The sequence below is a fragment of the Rosa chinensis genome, chromosome 1 (genome assembly GCF_002994745.2).
Source record: "Rosa chinensis cultivar Old Blush chromosome 1, RchiOBHm-V2, whole genome shotgun sequence".
Lineage (NCBI taxonomy): Eukaryota > Viridiplantae > Streptophyta > Magnoliopsida > Rosales > Rosaceae > Rosa > Rosa chinensis.
Genome location: NC_037088.1, coordinates 1923554 through 1942585, shown reverse-complemented (window position 1 = coordinate 1942585; position 19032 = coordinate 1923554). Strand labels below are relative to the sequence as shown.

At 45.1% G+C, this 19032-nt stretch overlaps 1 protein-coding gene across 1 annotated transcript; it reads left to right on the top strand.

Moving 5' to 3' along the window:
- Positions 1 to 1225: 1225 nt before the first annotated feature.
- On the top strand, positions 1226 to 2381 carry LOC112191776. The gene is made up of 2 exons (XM_024331188.1): positions 1226 to 1474; positions 1548 to 2381. The coding sequence occupies exons 1-2, from the start codon at positions 1226 to 1228 to the stop codon at positions 2379 to 2381; spliced, it is 1083 nt and encodes a 360-aa protein (XP_024186956.1).
- Positions 2382 to 19032: the final 16651 nt, after the last annotated feature.

Sequence of the window (19032 nt, the reverse complement as noted above, 5' to 3'; positions counted from 1 at the left end):
CGCGAAGATATCCTGCTACTTCCACCGGCCGATCAACTCTTAGGTCGATGGTTCTGCCGCAAGGACAAGTACTCGTCTCCCCCCTATTCTGAATGTTTTTCTTACCTGTACTTGGTAGATGAGATGCCGTACTGTGACATAATTCTGGGCAGAAGATTCCCATCTGTGCTCGGATATGGTTTTCTTCCTGGCGATCCTCGCTACCCCAACCGCGCTCGCCTGGCTTTTCGCCCCTCGATCTCCTGTTCAGACATCAGGTTAGCCGCTGAAGAACTCAGCTACGAGCTTTACGCTCCCAATCACTTTGCCCGCCAGTTTGGCCTTGTTCAATTGGTACCGTTCCCTCTGTACGATGCCTGGAACTATAACACTTCTTGGAGCAGATTCGGGCCCCCCCTCAGGGCCCCCACCGGCACAAAGCATGCTCGCGCTAGTTGACCTTCCTGATTGGGCCCAGACCATCGACGCTGTAGACGGAATTGAAGAAGGATATGAGATTTGGTGGACAGAAGTCTCCGTCAATTGCTGGACCCAACCAGACGACGAACTCTTCGCAACTCTCTTTGGTTAGCTGAGGAATCCCTATCCTGCCGATATCGAAATGCTCGCTCGCTTCTCTGAAGATACTACAAGACCCAGGCCTCTTCAAGTGGTCCGACCAGCGCGAGCCCCTCGCCCAGCCCAAGCTGGCATCGTAATTCGTGAACCTCCTCCAGAAGTAAGTACCGTAACTTTAACCCCTGCAAATTCCTTCATTGTTTACCCATTTTACTCATACTTATTTTTACTAGGGGAGTGCGCCGCGCCCTGGCCGCCGCACAACCAGTGCTTCCCCGACCGCCGGACAACCTGGAAAACAGAAAGCAGTACTCACTGAACCTGCAGCCAACGATTCTTCCTCCTCTGATGATGACGATCCACAAGCAGTAAGGATCCTTTATCCTCCGGATCATACTTTGTGGTTTAAATTCTAACCTCTTGATTCTGACAGGTCGCAGCTGCTATAGCTCGCAAGCGCAGTCGCTCGGACCCTTGCGCTGACCCCTGGGAAGGAGACTAACCACTGGCTGACCGATTGGTAAGAAGCAAAGAGCTCATACTAGGACTTATCCACACCTCAGTCCATACTTCATAACTTTTCTTCACAGGTTCATCGCAGGCCATCTGAACATGCTGGGGAAGGCTCTTCAGCTGCTAGCTAAGGAACAACTGCTTCACAAGCGCCATGTTGGCGCTTCAGCCTGAAAACCTTCCACCTCCTATCAGCAATGTTGGCGCTTCAGCCTCCATTCCTGTGCAAATCATAGAGGACAGTTCACCCGAGCCGGAAGAAAATGCACCCCTTTCGGATGCACCACCTGAGGAGCCGATCACTGCACAACCCTCGGCAGACGTATCGCTCAATCCGGATCCTACCGAGGCGGTTCAAGAGCCCGTGCCGGTAGGTATCCCAGACGAGGCTCCTATCGCAGAGGTACCCTTGGCATAAAGTCAATGCCTCAGTTCTTGTTTATCTTTGTACATCTGACAATCCTTCCCCATTATAGGGTAATGTCCCTACTGAGGAGGTCGCTGTCGCTGATCCTGCTGAGCCCGCTGGTGAGGGCGTGGTGGCTCAAGAACTTGCCCCCCAGGTTCTAGAAGTAGGAGCTTATATGAATGCAGCACCGGAACCGGTCGCGGCCCCCATCGTCGAGCCTCAGGAAATTCCTGCTGCGGTTGCTGCTGACGCTAATGCTATTGCCAACGTTCCTCCTCCCGAGCCTCCTAATAGGCTGGAAAGGCTGGTTCACGCACTCGAAGTGGCTCCCCCAGGAGTCACAGACGAAGCGAGGGACAGTCTGCAGCGACTTCTGGGTCCTGACATTTTACTGCCGGGCGCACCTGCCAGAGCTCAAGAATATCTTATGGTGCTTCGCCGCGAACGCACTATCACTGAAGCTGAATTTGTTGAGATATATGAGCTCCTACAAAACCTCCATACACAGATTAATGAGATAACGATCGCGACCACGCAGGCTAGGCAGGTCCAGGCTCACTATCGCGGCCTTGCACAACAAGCGGAAGTGTCTCGTGACTCCTTAGGCGATCGAGCCATCCGCGTCAGGGACCTACGGATCTCACAGAACCACCTTCGGACCCACATTCAGGACCTTCAAGCCCAACTGATCGAAGCCGAGGCCCAATTGGTGGTGGTGACGCCCCAACTTGAGCAAGAGGAACCTCAGATAGAGCAGCCCCTAGCGGCCTTAGAAGCGATGTCTCAGAACTTGGCTCAAGCACGCGAAGCAGTCCGACAAGCAGAGCGAGCTGCTGCTGACGCTTGCTTTCGTGTAGACGAACACTTGCTTCGCTTGACCCATGCGGGTCGTAAACTCTAGGCCTCTTACTTCAGGCCCATTTTGCTTTGTATGAACAAAATTAATATTTAATATTTAGCCCGCTTTGTTAGGCCCAAATATCATTTTAGACTCTGACAATTAATGAAAAGCAAAACCATTGAAAAGATAATCCCAATTTGGGCGGTTACTTCCTTGGAGACTGTCCTGCTTCCCACGCGTTTTCAATATCTTCCATTTCCGAGATTATAGCATTTAACTGCATTGATTCTCTTATTGATGGCGTTGAAAGTGCCTCAACTGCTTATCGCACGATGCGAGGCTGGCCCTATAAATACCGGTATCCAAAGAAGAGCGATAACCAAATCACCATGCCTTTCCCAAAGATAACCTCGCAAGACCTGTTGCTCTTTCTTCAGTTTCTAAAATCTTCCGTCCATGATTTCACCATTAGCCACAAACTCTTAGGCTTCATGGCTTAATCTCAAGACCTGGGTAGGCCTCATTGCCTAATCTCAGGTTCGGCGGCATGTCTTTGGTTTCTGAAAATTTGGATGAACTTGCCAGTCTCAGTTAAACCGAAGAACATACCGCGCTCCTAACGCGGTAGAACAACATTCTGAGGAGTCCAACTTTTCAGACTGCCCGCGAGGAGGGAGTGGAGGAAGGGCGGAAGACCACTTTGAGGTCTACCGTTCTGCCTCCGCGGTCTACCTCTGGGGCCTGGGTACGAGACTTCTGTTTTTCCCCAGGAGGTAGATGTGGTTATGAGTCGCGCCTGCTCCGGAACCCAACTCCTGCCCTGAGGAAAGGCCCAAGGAAGGGGTATGAAGGATTATTTCTTTCCCTCTTCCTCCGGTACCGATGACAGTAGTGGCGACTCAGATCGGAGGAGGATCTAAGTGAAGAAAGGAAGAATGCTCTGAGGTGGTAGCGCCCAGATCCTCCTCCCCGCAACCACAACCAGTCACTTTTAAACTTTTATGCTCCTGTCAGAACTACCATTGTAATTGCATGTGAAACTGTATTGCTCTATTCTGTTGTATGCTTCTGGCCGCAAAGCCACTTTATGAATAAAATTCTTGTTTTAACCAAAAATCTGCAAAAAATTTGTTAGTAAAAAACAAAGCCTCTTGTATAGGCTCTCACATCTATTCTTCACACACTTTGTCAAGACATGCAATTTGAAAAAAATTGAAAAAGTAACTGGGATAACTTGGATTATGAGTACAAACAAAGCCTCTTGTATAGGCTGTTATATAATAGCCTCAAGAAGGCCTAACTAGATATGGATTTGCCCCCCAATGTTCATCGGGGAAGTAGAGACAAAAACTATAGGCCACAGCGAAAAAGCCGAATAATCATAGAGAAATGATGCGAGTCGATGAAGATTAAGGTTGCCCCCCAACCTGGGCAAGAACGGGATCAGGTGGATCTTCGAACTCCCAGACACTTGGGTAATATTTCTTCAGGAAACGGCCGTTAATGGGGTTGCGATGGATGTCGCCATCGATATCTCTAAGGTGAAAGGCCCCGCGCTCCAAAATTCGGTGAATAACAAAGGGTCCCTCCCATCGCGGCGTCCATTTACCGCAACCGGTTAATTTTTCACCCAGGGGTAAAATGGCCTTCCAAACGAGGTCGCCTTCTTTGTAACTACGACCATGCGTCCTCTTATCATAGGCGCGTGCGATACGCTGTTTTTCCATCACCAAATTGTCCAACGCCGCCAAGCGCTGCTCGCTTAAATCTTCGTGTTCCTGCCACATAACTTGAACGTAATCTTCACCAAGCAAATGATGTTGTTCTTGCACGCGAAGGGAATGTACGTTAATTTCTAACGGTAGGACAGCGTCATGACCAAACATCAAAGCATACGGCGTTGTTGCGGTGGGATTCCGTTTAGAAGTGCGATAGGCCCAAAGTGTCTCATATAAAGTGTCATGCCATTGGCGAGGGTTTTCTACCAACATCTTCTTTAGTAAGGTGATGATGGTCTTGTTGCTAGCTTCCGCTTGACCATTAGATTGAGCGTAATACGGAGTGCTATGGATGAATTGAATACCAAAATCATTGACCAGTTCCTCGACCGGGCCTCCCATGAACGCTGCCCCCCTGTCTGAAACCAGCACCTCAGGGATACCAAACCTGCAGAGAATGTTACAGAAAATAAACTGGCGAATGGTGGCACCGGAGGCTTCTTTCAAAGGCTCTGCCTCTACCCATTTAGTGAAGTAGTCAGTGGCGACGATGATAAACTTGTGCTGAAGGGAAGAATGTGGGTGGATCATCCCAATCAAGTCTAGTGCCCAGCCTCGCGCAGGCCAAGGTTTAATGATAGGTTGCATAGGAATGTTAGGAACATGCTGGACTGGACCATGCGCTTGACAGTCCTCACAACCTTTGGCGAATGTGATGCAATCCTTTAAAATACTGGGCCAGTAATAACCATGACAGCGCAGAAGCCAGCGCATCTTAGGCCCCGCCTGATGGGCCCCACATATCCCCGTGTGGACTTCACGCATCAAACGTTTAGCTTCATTGCCATAGACACATCGAAAGTCGATACCATCCTCCCCACGTCGGCGCAACTCGTCACCTCTAAGGAAGTAATTTAGCGCGAGGAAACGAATCTTCCTGTCAGCTCTAGGGTCTGGCTGTTTGAGGTACTCAATCAACGGGATTCGCCAATCCACATCAATAGGGTCTAGCACCGCGACCACGGGATCGTCTGGTGGATCAGGTCGTGCAAGCCATGAGGGTAATGTGCAACGCTCAACTTTCAAAATGCGCTCGCGCACTCCATACTTCAAGGTAATGCCTGTGGCCAACTGAGCTTGTTCATTAGTTGTAAAGTTACGCTCGCGTGGTATATGTTCCAGATCGACATTGGTAAATTGGTCCAGAAGCTCAATAGCGCGATTCAGGTATGGTACGAGCAACCAACTCGCACAGCGATATTTTTCCTGGAGCTGGTTTATAACGAGCTGAGAATCGCCGCGAATCTGAACGTCCCGTACTCCCATTTCCAATAAGACTTCGAGTCCAATGATAAGAGCTTCATATTCAGCCTGATTATTAGTACATTGGAATTCTAGCTGGAATGAATAAGAGAAGCGGTCACCGGCTGGATTTTCCAAAACAATTCCTGCCCCAGCCAGTGTGTCAGTTCTTGAACCATCAAAGAATAATACCCAAGGCTGTAGAGAGACCGTAGCTTGGTACCAAACCGCTTACTCAGGGATGCGCGCCAAATCTGGTCGAGTTGTAGTGGTGAAGGCTATCTCTAACTCCTTCAGCTTGGGTATCTCTAATGTAGGATGATGGGCGAGAAAGTCTGTTATGGCCTGCCCCTTGACAGCTTTCTGAGGTACATACTGGAGCAAAAACTCTGAGAGAGCTAATACCCATTTGCCAATGTGGCCTCTCAAGATAGGCCGTGATAACATGTATTTGACCAAGTCGGTTTGCGCGATGATGCAAGTAGTAAAGGATAGCATGTAGTGCCGCAACTTGCATGCTGAAAAGTATAGAGTTAGGCACAGTTTCTCCATAGGGGTGTACCTTGTCTCGCAGTCTGTTAATGTGCGGCTGAGATAAAATATAGCATGCTCGACACCTCCCTCATCATCTTGCGCGAGTAGGCTGCCAATGGAAGCCTCAGCTGCTGAAATGTATAGCTTCAATGGGGTCCCGGCTCGGGGTGGAACCAGGATTGGTGGGCTTGCCAAATAGGCCTTGATACTGTCGAAAGCCTCTTGATGTTTAGGTTCCCAAACAAACTCATTTTGTCCTTGTAACCTCAGCAAGGGTGAGAACGACTGGATTTTTCCTGCAGAGTTAGAGATAAAAAGTCTTAGGAAATTAATCTTACCCAACAGATGCTGTAATTCCTTTTTCGTCCGCTGGGGAGATGCGTTAATGACTGCGCTGGCCTTGTCTTTGGGGACCTCAATTCCTCGCTGATGAACTATAAACCCCAGAAAGTCTCCTGCCTGGACCCTAAACACACATTTGGCCGGGTTCATCTTGAGTCTATGTCTGCGCATGTGCTTAAATACTTTCCTGAGATCGGCGATGTGGTCCCCCTTCCTCTGAGACTTGACGACTACGTCATCAATGTACACCTCTAAAACCTTTCCCAGGATGTCGTGGAATATCAGGTTCATGGCTCTCTGATACGTCGCACCAGCATTCTTCAATCCGAACGGCATGACCACATATTCAAAAACTCCTGCGAAGCCAGGGCAACGGAAGGCGGTCTTGTGTCTATCTTCTTCAGCGACCGAGATCTGGTGATATCCTGCAGTGCCATCCATAAAGGACAACAACTCATGTCCTGCCACAGCGTCTACCAACATATCCGCGATCGGCATGGGGTAAACATCCTTAGGTGTAGCGAGATTCAAGTCTCTATAATCAACGCAGACTCTCATCTTGCCATTCTTTTTCCAGACAGGCACTATATTAGATAGCCACTGATTATATTTGGCAACTCTTATAATACCTGACTTGTGCATTTTTTCTACCTCCTCCTTTACGAGGATCTAGGTCCCCGAATTCATTCGGCGAGGCTCCTGCTTGACGGGCCTCTTGTCAGGAAGAGTTGGTAGTTGGTGACACACCAAATCTGGTGACAGGCCGGGCATGTCTTCGTATTTTTCTGCGAAGCAGTCTTTAAACTCTAATAGTAACTCAGTGAGCCTCTGTTTCTCGCTAGGCTCTAGGTAAGCGCTGATAGATACCTCCATGGGCTCGTCCACCGTACCTAGATTAACTTTCTCAGTAGGGTCCCTAACTTTAGGAGGCGTATCGTCCAGCGCTGCCGGGGCAAGTTGAATAGTGACTTCATCTTCATCCTCTGGGTCAGAAAGTTCTTCATTAACGACCTCTAAGGTCGCGATGCGATCATAAGCCTATTTTTCCACCATGTATGATGACAACCGTTCATGTATTGAGTAGAAGGCCTCTATCCCCTCCTCTGAGAGGTTGTAATCCATTAATCGGTTAACGGTTTGGGCACAACGTGGCCAGGCCTTTCCAAGCCTTCTTTTGCGAGCGTGAGCCCCCACTGTGCCAGTTCAGAGGCCGTCACCCCTGTGGGGCGGCCCTTGTCATCGATGCCACTAACCTGTAATGGAGTGATAGGCTCCAAATAGTATCTGGCATCTACATAATTTGTGGAGACCGGGAATGGACGGGGATCTGCTCTGACCACCTCCGCCGTAGCTGTCTCCCTATTCCACATAACTAGCTCTTGATGAAGTGTTGAGGGTACACAATAACTCCTGTGGATCCAGTCTCTGCCCAAAATAACACTGTAGGCCGCATAGCAATCCGTCACGAAGAAGGCATAAACCCCCTCTGCTGGTCCGACCTTAATACCCAAGAACAATAACCCTAAGGTTTTTGTTACAGTGCCCGCGAAATTTTTGAGTGCAAGAGATGTGGACTGGATTTTCTCCCACTTGATCCCAAGTAAGTGCATGGTCCTAGTAGTGACGACATTAACGGCCGCTTCGGTGTCAATCATGATTTTGCTGACTTTGATACCGCCGATGTCTGCCGTAATGTATAGCGGTCGCATATGTTAGACCATGGCTGGCGTTGGCTTGGAGAAGTTCATGTGTGACCCCTTGTTTGGAACCTCTTCTGGTTCCGGCGAGACCCTGTCTTCTACAGGTGTCGCGGCTGCCGAAGTGACCTGCAATGGTTGCACATTCTCTTCTTCTGTCCCCAAGCAATCCTGAGCAGCGACTGGCAATGCATATCTTGCGGGGAGTACATAAACCATGCTGCAAGAAACGTCAGCTGTCTCAGTCCCCTCCATGTCATCGTCCAATTCGAGCTTGGGCTCCTCGACCGGGATATCAGTTTCGAATTGCTTAGCAAAACTATCTACCAACAAACCTTCCGTTAGGCACTTTACCTCGCAATGTCCAAGCTCTGGTGACTCAAGTTCCTGTTCCACAACGACCGACTTAGGGATCTCTGTTTCCATGTGCTCTTCTGAAGCAGAGATGACCACACTTTGGATTTTCTTGGGTCACCACTGCAAGGTGTCACTAGCCCTCTTCTTGCCCCCCAGCCTATCAAAGACTGAAGCTTTGACCACTGGTGTCTGGTGGAAGAGCCTGCGCTTGACATGCGGGCGCCGACTTGGCGAGCTCCCCATTCGAGTAAGAGGTGGTGAGCGCTCCTTAGTAATCCTGCAAAACACATTGGGCTTTGAAGCCCCTGTTAGTGAATCTGTATGTTTGTTAAAAACACGGGGTGGTCTCAATGGTTTAGCAGCCAGCGCTTCCATCTCTTTCTGGTATTGCTCGGGCGACTTGACTAGCTGAGAAGGCTTGATCAGGCCCTGATCTAAAGCCTCTAGAGCGCGCTTGGCCTCGTCAAACCTGGGCTGTAACTTCCTTTTCCTGGACGAGCTAATCTCCACTGCCTTCCCCTTTTCCCTGGTGTACCATCTGCCCTCCTTGATAGGGTTAGCTGAAGCAGGTGGTATATAGGGCTTGGTCAAGATATCTTTGCTGTCGCTCTTGGTCTGCTCTTGTTTTGGACTGCCTGCAGCCGCTTTTAGCTTCATGAATAAGTTGGAGTCTCTGGGGGATGGTGGTGATATCGTCTTCTCCCTTTCTCTTGGACTGGAAGGTTGATAGTTCCGCGATGACGAAGCCCACTTGATTGGTGGTAGAGAACCAAAGTGAAATGTCTGTTAGACATCCTCGTGTGGTATTTGGATACCGCATTCCTCTTTGCAACGCGAGCACAGAATCACGGGTGAGGCCTGGTTGGTTGACCCAGTTCTATCCTTGACTGGCGCTTCATCTGCGATGGAGCTATCACTCTGTTTGCTTGGAACCAAATCCAGAGTTGGTTTCCGTCACTGCTGTTTGTTCCAATCCACATTGACCATATTGATCCCGGTGTCAGGGAAGGGATCCACATCAACTAGTGTCGCCGCTGTGACCGGAGCTTCTACCTGCAAACTACCTTTATTAAGCCATACCTGAATCTGGTCTTTGAGCTTTACACAGTCCACGGTGTTGTGGTTCCACAGATTATGGAACTTGCAGTATTTCTTTCCCTTCAACTGCTCTGGCCGTGGAAAAGGCTCGAAATCAGTCTTCACCATCTTCGCAGTAATCATCTCGTCGAGGATCTCGTGAGCTTTGTTGGCATCATAAGTATATGTTGCGAACTCCGGTTTGGTGAAGGCCATCGATTTGAGCTTAACAGGCTCTTTGGAAATCTTCAACTGCTTCAAGGACGGGTTCTTCTTCCCGGTTAGCTCGTAAGCTGCTATATCGTTATCCTCGTCCTCTTCGTCGTCTTGGACCACTTCTCCAATGTTGTGATGGTAATAAGGGTCGTAAGTGGCCAGCTGGTAGCTCAGGGCCGCTACAGTACGGTGCTTACCTGGCACGTACGTCCCTCTGGAAGCATTCTTCCTTGCATCTGTCTCTCTGAGGAGATGTTCAAAACTGCCCACCTCCGTGATGAGTTGACCCATCGACTGAATCATGCTGCCGTGTTGCTTCTTTCGCTGTCGGGGCTCCAAACCCTTGACCGCCAACTTGACTAACTCCTTTTCGGGTAGGATGACATTCAATTTGGCTTTCTGGATTTGAAAGCGCTGAAGATATGCGACTACCGATTCTGTAGGCTGTTGGGCCATCTGAGTGAGAGAGGTTAGGTCTACTTCAGGTTCAATATTTCCAAATGTCTCACGGAAAAGTAGTTCCATTGCCGGCCAATCCGCCACTGTCCCTGGCCTGAGTTTAGAGAACCATCTGAAGGCAGCACCTGACAGCGAAGTGCCAAAGATCCTGCACTTGAGGACATCATCATTCTGATATTGGCCACACTGTACCCTAAACCTGGCCAGATGTGTCGCCGCATCTTCAGTGTCCTCCCTTGAAAAAGTAGAAAAGATGATATTTTTATAACCTCAAGGGAAAGGTGCGAGCATGATATGTGGCGGGAAAGGTCCCTCATAAACCCCATCCGGCTGGGCTCTAGGGTTTGCCAATCTGATCATCTCCTCTACCTCATCACGCCTCACATACTCTGGGCCCGGAGGCAGAGGAGGTGTCACCGCATTTCGGTGAGTAGTTTGCCCAGAGGCTGCTTGGTTCACCATTGTTGATCCTTCCCCGACATGCACAATGCGGGTAGTAGCTTGTTGCCGGAGAGTTACTGCAGGCGTAACCTCTTCCTTCGACAGGGAATTCTTGATATACCATCTCTGCTCCGTCGCTGTCGTACTGGACGAAAGTCATAGGTTCCGACGCAGTTCCCGGGCCCTTCGAGACTTGGTGTTTCTTGGTGGCATGTCCGCTTGATGAAGCAGTCTTTTCCTTACTGCCACTAATAACCAGGGCTTGTTCTTTGTTCTTCGACGGAGTAGTAGCAACAGTAGCTAAAGAAAAACCGGCATTTTGGTTAGTCTTCTCGCGCTGATTTGGCGGCACGTACTTGGCTAAACTGGATGGCTGGCCAAGAGAGCCAAGGATAGTGTTAGGATCCCCTAAGGCTTTGTTCAATACATCCCTCGCCTGGTTCAATTCGGCTCTCTGCATAGCCACCTCAGTTGCCAGGTTGGCTCCATCCTTGTGAAGATCTGCTATATTCGATGCGGTCTGCTTGGTGTGATCCGCTATGGCGTCCAAAATTGCCTTATGGCGCTGGTCCTGCCCGCTAGCGATACCTGCTGCGTGTGCCTTCACCGCACTTTCTGATTGTGCGATCTGCTGCCGGGTACTCTCCGTATGTAGAGTCATCCGCTGCTCAATTTCGCGGAGAAGCTTTTCCAATTTTGCGGTTTCTCTGGCGAAATCAGCGTCCATCTTCTTGCGATGGTTCTCGACATTCTCCATGATGATCGCAAACTTGACCTCAGCGGTCACACCTTCCGGGATAGGCTTCGGAACAAAAGCCTCTCCTTCTCCACTTTCCACTGAAGTGTCGACAGTGGCGGGGATGACAGGCTTGCTGGCCTGATTATCATTGACGCTCTGACCCTCAGTAGCGGTCGAGCGATCCTCATCTTGTACATTCGACATGGCGATGATTGGTGTTGATGAGAGAATCGTTGCGTCACTTGTTCCTCAGAAAGACCACGACAGTCCGCGCGAGAATGCGGTCTGTAACTGGAGGTCTTATGTTTTGAGCAGTTAGCGTAGCCTTTTTGGTAAGGGTTATCGCTAGACTTCCCAATGGTTGCGTTCACAAAGAAACACTATTGTAGGTCCCACTGGGCGTACCAAAATGTTTGGCTCCAAAACCAGTTGGCTTGCAAACTGTCTCTTTTGAGCGAGTGATTACGCAGGCGTGCCAGCACCGCGGGGTGCAGTCGTTGGGGGAGTCCCTTGACCTGACTTCTTCTTCAAGCACTGTGGACGAGGAGAGCACCAACCTCGTCACAGGGTTCTTGTCTAGCCTTTCGGAAAAGGACTTTTGCCTTACGGATAAGGACTTTGGGTGTGATCTCTTCGGTCACCAAAATCGATACTCAACGTTGTAGGTTGAGCAGAGCAATCACTGGGAAGTTCTGAGAAAGCACGAGGTTTGCTAAAGCGTATCTTTAGCTTCGCTGGGTTGCGAGGGCGTTACCCTTGCTTCGCTGGGTGTATCGGTGGTAGTAGTACTGGCAGTCGGCTCGCGAGGAGACTGGGACTGGAAGTACGGTCGCCGAGTTGATCTGGTGAGGCTGACAGTCGGCTCGCAAGGAGACTAGGACTGACTGGCAGTCACCGGGTTTCAACAAGGTTGAAGGTTTTCTCTGGGAAGGCTTTGTAATCGCTAGGATTGATTGATTTGAGAGAGGTCCTTGATTTCGCCGCTTAACCCTCTATTTATACCCTTGGGTTTCGACTGCTCCTTGCCTCAGAAGGATTCTTAATTGAAGTTTCCTGTTTAGTCTCTACTACTCGATTTCAATAAGGTTTCGTCTCCTTATGAAACACGGAATGGGCGAAGCCATAACCCAAACCCGAGTAGTTCTATTTTTGGGCCACAGGTATAGGCCCGCTGGCTCAAACCCACTAAAGGATTTTGCCAAAATTACTTTTGGGCTCAAACATATATAAATCTAAAGGTTCTCTTTGCCAGGTCCGTGATGCCTTAATGGTACTAGCTGATAATGCCCTGTTTGGTTATTCAAATCGAAAGGATGAATCCAAAATTAAAATTTGCATTGAGCTTTGGAACCAAATTCATGATATCTTGGTAACCAAACTAATCATAATTTTGAGAATTAAGGTATGGCAAAGGTTCACTTTCCTACTCTAGAAAAAGTTCAAGGCTTCCCTCCATTTTTTGGCTTGGATATATATTTAAAGAAGTGGCACCACCGTCTTCATCAAGACATTCCTTGCTTCTCCAAAAATAACAATAGCACCACCGTGCAAGAGAAAGAACCTCTACTCTTTCTTCTTCTTTTTTCCTTTTAAATTGTGTTCCTTCCTTTATACAACTTCTTTGCTTCTGAAGTTAGTTTTGGATCACTTGTGAGGTGCTACTTCCTTATAGATTCTCCCAGCAGCCAAGATGAAGCTGGTGGTAGAAGTTGTAGATGCTCATGATCTTATGCCCAAAGACAGAGAGGGGTCTGCTAGTCCATTTGTAGAAGTTGATTTTGTGAACCAGCTTAGCCGAACCAAAACTGTTCCAAACACTACTAGAAAAAGGGCCTAAGGGGACTAATAATATGTGTGCCTTTTGATACCTATAGGGACAAATATGTGTCCCCATTGAGCTATAGAGACATATATCATATGTGTGCCTATTGCTTGTGTTCCCATTGCTAAATGGCACACATATCTCAAACTCAAGTGTCCCCAAATAAAAGAGTAGCTCCCATGGGTCTCTCTACACTACAAATCTGGATTCTGTATCAAGTATTGTACTACACTTGTACAAATACATGAAAAATATACTCACTCTTGGGGACACTTAATCTGTGCCAATGACCCTTTTTTTTTTTTCCCGGTTCCCTGACCATAATAGATTCAAATCAATCCTGGACAATTCCAACGGTAAAGTACTCCAATATGCAGTAGAAACCATATCAAAGAATAAAAACAGTAATCGTAATCGGATTAATGAATAAGTATTTCAATGATACAATAGAATAAGTTACCATATCCAACTACGAAACTTCAATTCAGTGGATCATTAATACATGAAAAAGCTAAGTACTTCAGTAGCACTTGGTCCAACAGTCCGACCCGCTTCAATATGAAATCAACTACCTTTATACACATACTTCCTGAATAGAGATTGTAGCAGACCGACAACCAGCAAACTGCACAAGTATGTGAATTATATGATCAAAGCAGCACTTAATAAGCTGAAGCACATGCTACTACTATTAACCCTACCATACTACTACACAATTCAGTCAAGGCATGTTTGGAATCATCGCTGCATCCTGAATGAAGCTAATTTGTACATGAATGTTTGATGATCAATATAACTCGTCTTTCACCAGACACAAGTGTACAAGCTGTGCAACTTCTGAACAGGTCTAGCATAAATCATAGCATTGAACTAAACTAGCAGGACAAGAGTATGTGGCTTTTCAAGATCACAGATTAATAAAGAAGCATCAATTTTTACGCATGTTCCCATTAGCCATCTTAGTAACATGTGAAACCTCAAAATATATATATATATATCAGAGGTCTCAATAGTGAAATGAAACTTACATTTGACAAAAACTAGATAGATAGCCCGCGCTTTGCTGCGGGTATTAGCGTTTTCAGTTTAGTAGAGTACATAAAAACAATTATCTTTTGGTAGTTAAACCCTAAATGAAGCTAGATAGCCCGTGCTTTATTCTGAATTTTCTGAGTCAAAAGAGCAATAGTAGGTTTCAATGCAAAACCAATGGCAACTGTAACTATAATCCCCAAAGGCTTGAACATGGATACAATAGAAAATTCAACTAAACTTTACTGCTGGATAAAAGTGGTGATAATTGTAATATAATCCCCAAAGGTTGAGCATAGATACCATGTCGATACACCAACCTAGAAAGCTGAGCCAAAAACTCCCTGTGATTGAAAGTTTGAGTAAGTTTCAAAGCAAGAAACATATGATGGTTAGTTTGTACATGTATCAAAAAAGTGAGAAAATTACCAAGTTGGTTGGTTCTGATGACAAAAACTGATTCAGTGTTTTGAGTACAGCTGCAAATGCACACAGTACATTTATCAGTTAGTCATCTGCGAATGAAATATAAAACATATGAAAAGTCTTTTTCAGTTAACAAAATTAGCAAATCTTTTGTTAAATCATTCTCATAATTAAAAATCAGCAGTATAAGGAACTAATAAGAAAAGGCTGACTACTGCTAATTCCAAAACGGTCCTCGAGGACCAGTGCCTAAACATTTTACCTTTCCTCCAATTTTTTTTTTTTTCTGTAGAAAACTTGTGTATTGAACAAATAAATGGTAGAACTCTAACACAGAGGTACAAAGAAAACTATTAAAGATATCCATATGACTACGATAAAAAGAGAGGTAGCCTTCCACTTGTCCAATATCAAAAGCAGAAACAACATTGAAAACTCTTGCATATTGCATGGAAGCTCAGCACTCTTAAAGGTTGGATCAGCTGTCTCTTTTGTTAAATAACCAAGATAAGGTTCCCATTGAACACCATTTGAAATCAGAACTACACCTTTCTTAGTTTCTGCTAGTTAATATTTAACAATAAACTTAAGCATCAGCAGATAAACCCAAAAGTACCATGACTTATCTTACTGATATAGGAAAACTCCACACACACCTCTCTCCAAATTCTACCCAAATTTTTCTAACTGGGGCAAGAAATGAATGATAGAAGTTAGATAAACACCCTTTTCTCCCTAGATGGAAAGCCTCTTCTAGCATACCACGGCTAGATCCTTAGTAAAGGAGAACATATCCCTCAAGAGAGGTTCTTAAAGATTGCTCATTTTATTTCTTTTTTGACAAAAGAGGTATAAATATTGAGCTATATTAACTGGATAACCACATTCTGTTCATTTTTTCTCATTCAAAGTACTTGCTTGCTCATTCATTAAGCGATTTAAGCCTGTTTAAACTTGAATTCAACTCAAACAAAAGATGCAAACTTTAACATATATTTTTACTCTTCAAGCTCTCATCTTACAAAAGGTCTTCAATGAGCTTTACATGGAGAATGTAAACCAAGAGAAGTACAATCAAAATCACAAAGGTTAGATCATAACCAAAATATTCCAAGTAAAACTGTAAAAAGCAGTATGCATTAACCCTCAAATATGCAACAACTTAATATCAAAACTTTGGGTCTTTCGTTTCTTTCCAAATCAAAAACAAAAGATTTTGGTCATTTCAAAAAACATGTCAGATGCAGCTAAAATTGTGACACACTTAAAGAAAAACACAAATTGTATTAGTAAGAATAGAAGAACGTGACATACTATGACAAAGGACTGCAGTAGAAAAACTATTGGTATGAGAGATTACCTTTAATATAGAAATATGTAGGCACAAACATGAGGCCTAATAGCAACCAAACAAATTTACGTGCACAATCTAAGAGCAAACAATAATTCAACTGAAGCTTAATTGAAGGTGTGTAGAAAATGACCTTAAAAGTGAAAGGAAAATATGTGATGGCATAATGTTTTGGTTGTTCACTCATCTAATGCTAATCATACTCACCGCTATTATCAGCTGAAACCTTTAACCTCCAAAGCAGCACCATGAATCTGTCCCCACCTCCAAATTATTTGTGCCTACAATCGCAGATAGAATAATAACTAATGTCACACTTTCATACCCAACTTTTGATCTAATCATATTTCTAAAGCAGTCTATAGCAGCCCAATTTTCACCAGCTAGTTTAACATGCTTGATCCTGTTCCATGTGCCTCTTGCCTTCATCATAATCAACTTTGTTTATCCTACTAAGAACACAATGCTCACTAAGTCACTAACATCGTCAGGACCAAAAATGGTTTCAAAAACACATACTACTACCAAAATTAGTAAAATCTATGGTCATAAGTTCATATAACATCAGACTGAAACAGAGTTAAAAACAGAGTCAAAATAGGCTTAATTGCTAAAAATGTACATGCCTCCCCATCAAAATTTGAAGCTTTACAGAGCAAGGTTCAATTACCCTCGAAATAAAATAGGGTAAAAAAAATTAGCTTAATTGGGCACAATGTCCATGCCTAAGCGATCAAAATTTGAAGCTTTGAATCTTTGATCAGACCAAAAATGAAAAAAAGTTTCAATCTTAGCTAACTTGTATCGGTCCATTTTCATAACTAAGCCAAACAAAAGCCTAAGAAATCAACTAAACCCACTATCAATATTCAACCAAAAAAACAATAAGCTATTGGAAACAAACATAGAACGAAAATCAGATCAAGACCCAGATTCTGAAATGCAAAGAATAATGAGAAAGGCACCTTCTTTTCCATAATATAAGCTTCGTTTAGTTTACTTCCTAGTTCTTAATATAAGGTTAAAAAGTAAGAGCTCCCCATTTGAAATTTGAAATTGAAAATGAATTTGACTATAATACCTCATCATAAGGAGAGCAGTGCTAGCCTTCTTGACAGTAGCTGGCTTCAATGGTAAGATGAAACCAACCACCACCGCCCAAGAACCCAACTGAAAAATCGAATCGAAGAACCGGACTGAAGAACACAAAAGAAAAATCGGGTGAAGAAACTAATGGAACAACACAACCAAAGAACCCAGATTGAACAACCCTTAAACCTAGGCTAGATCCCCTTCAGTTTTCCCAAACCAACCTAGATCTTCAAGTTTCCCACCCCTAACTCATAAGCTACAAATTGAATAACCTAGCTAGAGGCAAAGATGGTTTTGGTCAGGGTTCATTTTTGAGAGATGGCTTCGATCGGGGTTTGTCAAAGAGAGATGTGGCACTGGGAACAGAAGTGGAGTCGCAATACACACCTCGTGAAAACAAACAAGAAGAAATGGGAGGGAGAGAATGGGAGATAAAATACGTATTTCAGTGTATACGTGTTAGTTTTTATCAAATAGGGACACTTCGTCCATCCATTCTCCCCATTGTGGAGATAAAAATACATATTAGTAGTGTGTATGTGGTATTTTTATCAAATAGGGACACTTCATCTGTTCTTTTTCTAACTAAAGGGACACATATCTTCTCCTGTACCTATTGATCACTTAAAGGCACACATCCTTCATCTGTCCCTATTCTATGTGTCCCCTTAGGCCCTTTTTCTAGTAGTGAAAGAACCTCAAAACCCCATTTGGAACCTAAAACTTGTCTTCGACATCCACCAAATTGAAAACTTCCATCACAAAACCGTCGAAGTCTCTGTGTACAACGAGAGGAGAGTCCCTATTCCTGATCGACATTTCCTTGGAACTGTAAGAATTCCTTGCTCAAATACTGTTAAAAAAGGCAAGGAAGCTTATGAAAGATTCCAACTAGAGAAGAAGTGGTTTTTCTCATCCGTCAAGGGTGAATTGGCCTAAAAATCTATATTTCACTAGAATCTGAACCCAAATCTCCTCTACCCAAAACACTAGAAGCCCCTCTTTCCAAGTCTCATCAACTACTAGAAATACACAAAGTCCTATCTCATAGCAAAGTATTCGCTGCTGTTCCGAAAGCTGTTGCTACTGTTTCTTTGATTGGCACTTCCTCTGCTCCAGATCCAAAGAAGGAGACGAAGGAAGCAGTAACATTCCATCACCTACAAAAATATCAAGTGCAGAAAGCAGCAAGCATAACCATGCAGCTAGTTCGTCCGCAAGCTCCTCATAGCTACGAAGAAGACTACGACCTCAAGGACACCAACCCTCAGCTTGGTGAGAAGTGGCCAAATGGTGAAGCATATGGAGGAAGAGGATGGATGAGTGGTGGTGAGAGATTTGCAAGCACTTATGACCTTGTTGAGCAGATGTTTTATCTTTATGTTCGAGTTGTGAAGGCCAAAGATCTCCCTCCCAGCTCCATTACTGCAAGTTCTGATCCTTATGTGGAAGTAAAGCTGGGCAACTATAAGGGAAGAACAAGGCACTTCGAGAGAAAAATGAATCCGGAGTGGAACCAGGTCTTTGCTAGCCCCAAGTGTCTCATAGTAATCTCTCGCAGCCATAGATGCTGGCACACAAAAGAAAGTGCAAGCCACGCAAATAAATTTCAGACTCTTTTACGTATATCAAAGTAACAACAAATAATGGTGTCGTAATATAAGAAACTGTGTGATACATATAAACAAAACCTTAAGCTCCGGTTCTCTCCTTAAAGTATTTATACCAAAGTTTTCTCAACCTAAAAAAAAAAAATGATGAGACAAAGACACCCAGATTTTCATGTTATATAAAAAAAACAGAAATTACTAGAACAGTTATATACATGAACAAATAAATCAAAATGAAAAGTTATGGGGATGTGAGGGATACGAGTTCCATGAATTGATCTCACTGTAGTCCAATTGGTACTCAGAGCTCCCGGAAACCTTCTGTAAACTGGCAAAGAAAGAAATGGGTCCATTCAGATAGGAATAAGAAAACTATGATTCTGCTTATCACTAGATTGAGAACAATTCACCATAAACTCGAATATTTCAACAAGAGCCTCCTTTCATTTCATTTCCCTTTGCTAAAACCCAAGTAGAGAACCCATTTCTTGAACTG

Excerpts from the sequence above, each read along its gene's own strand:
- LOC112191776 (XM_024331188.1), top strand. The coding sequence starts at position 1,226 with ATGTTGGCGCTTCAGCCTGAAAACCTTCCACCTCCTATCAGCAATGTT. Across the intron at positions 1,475-1,547 it reads ACGAGGCTCCTATCGCAGAG|GGTAATGTCCCTACTGAGGA; the intron begins GTACCCTTGGCA and ends TCCCCATTATAG.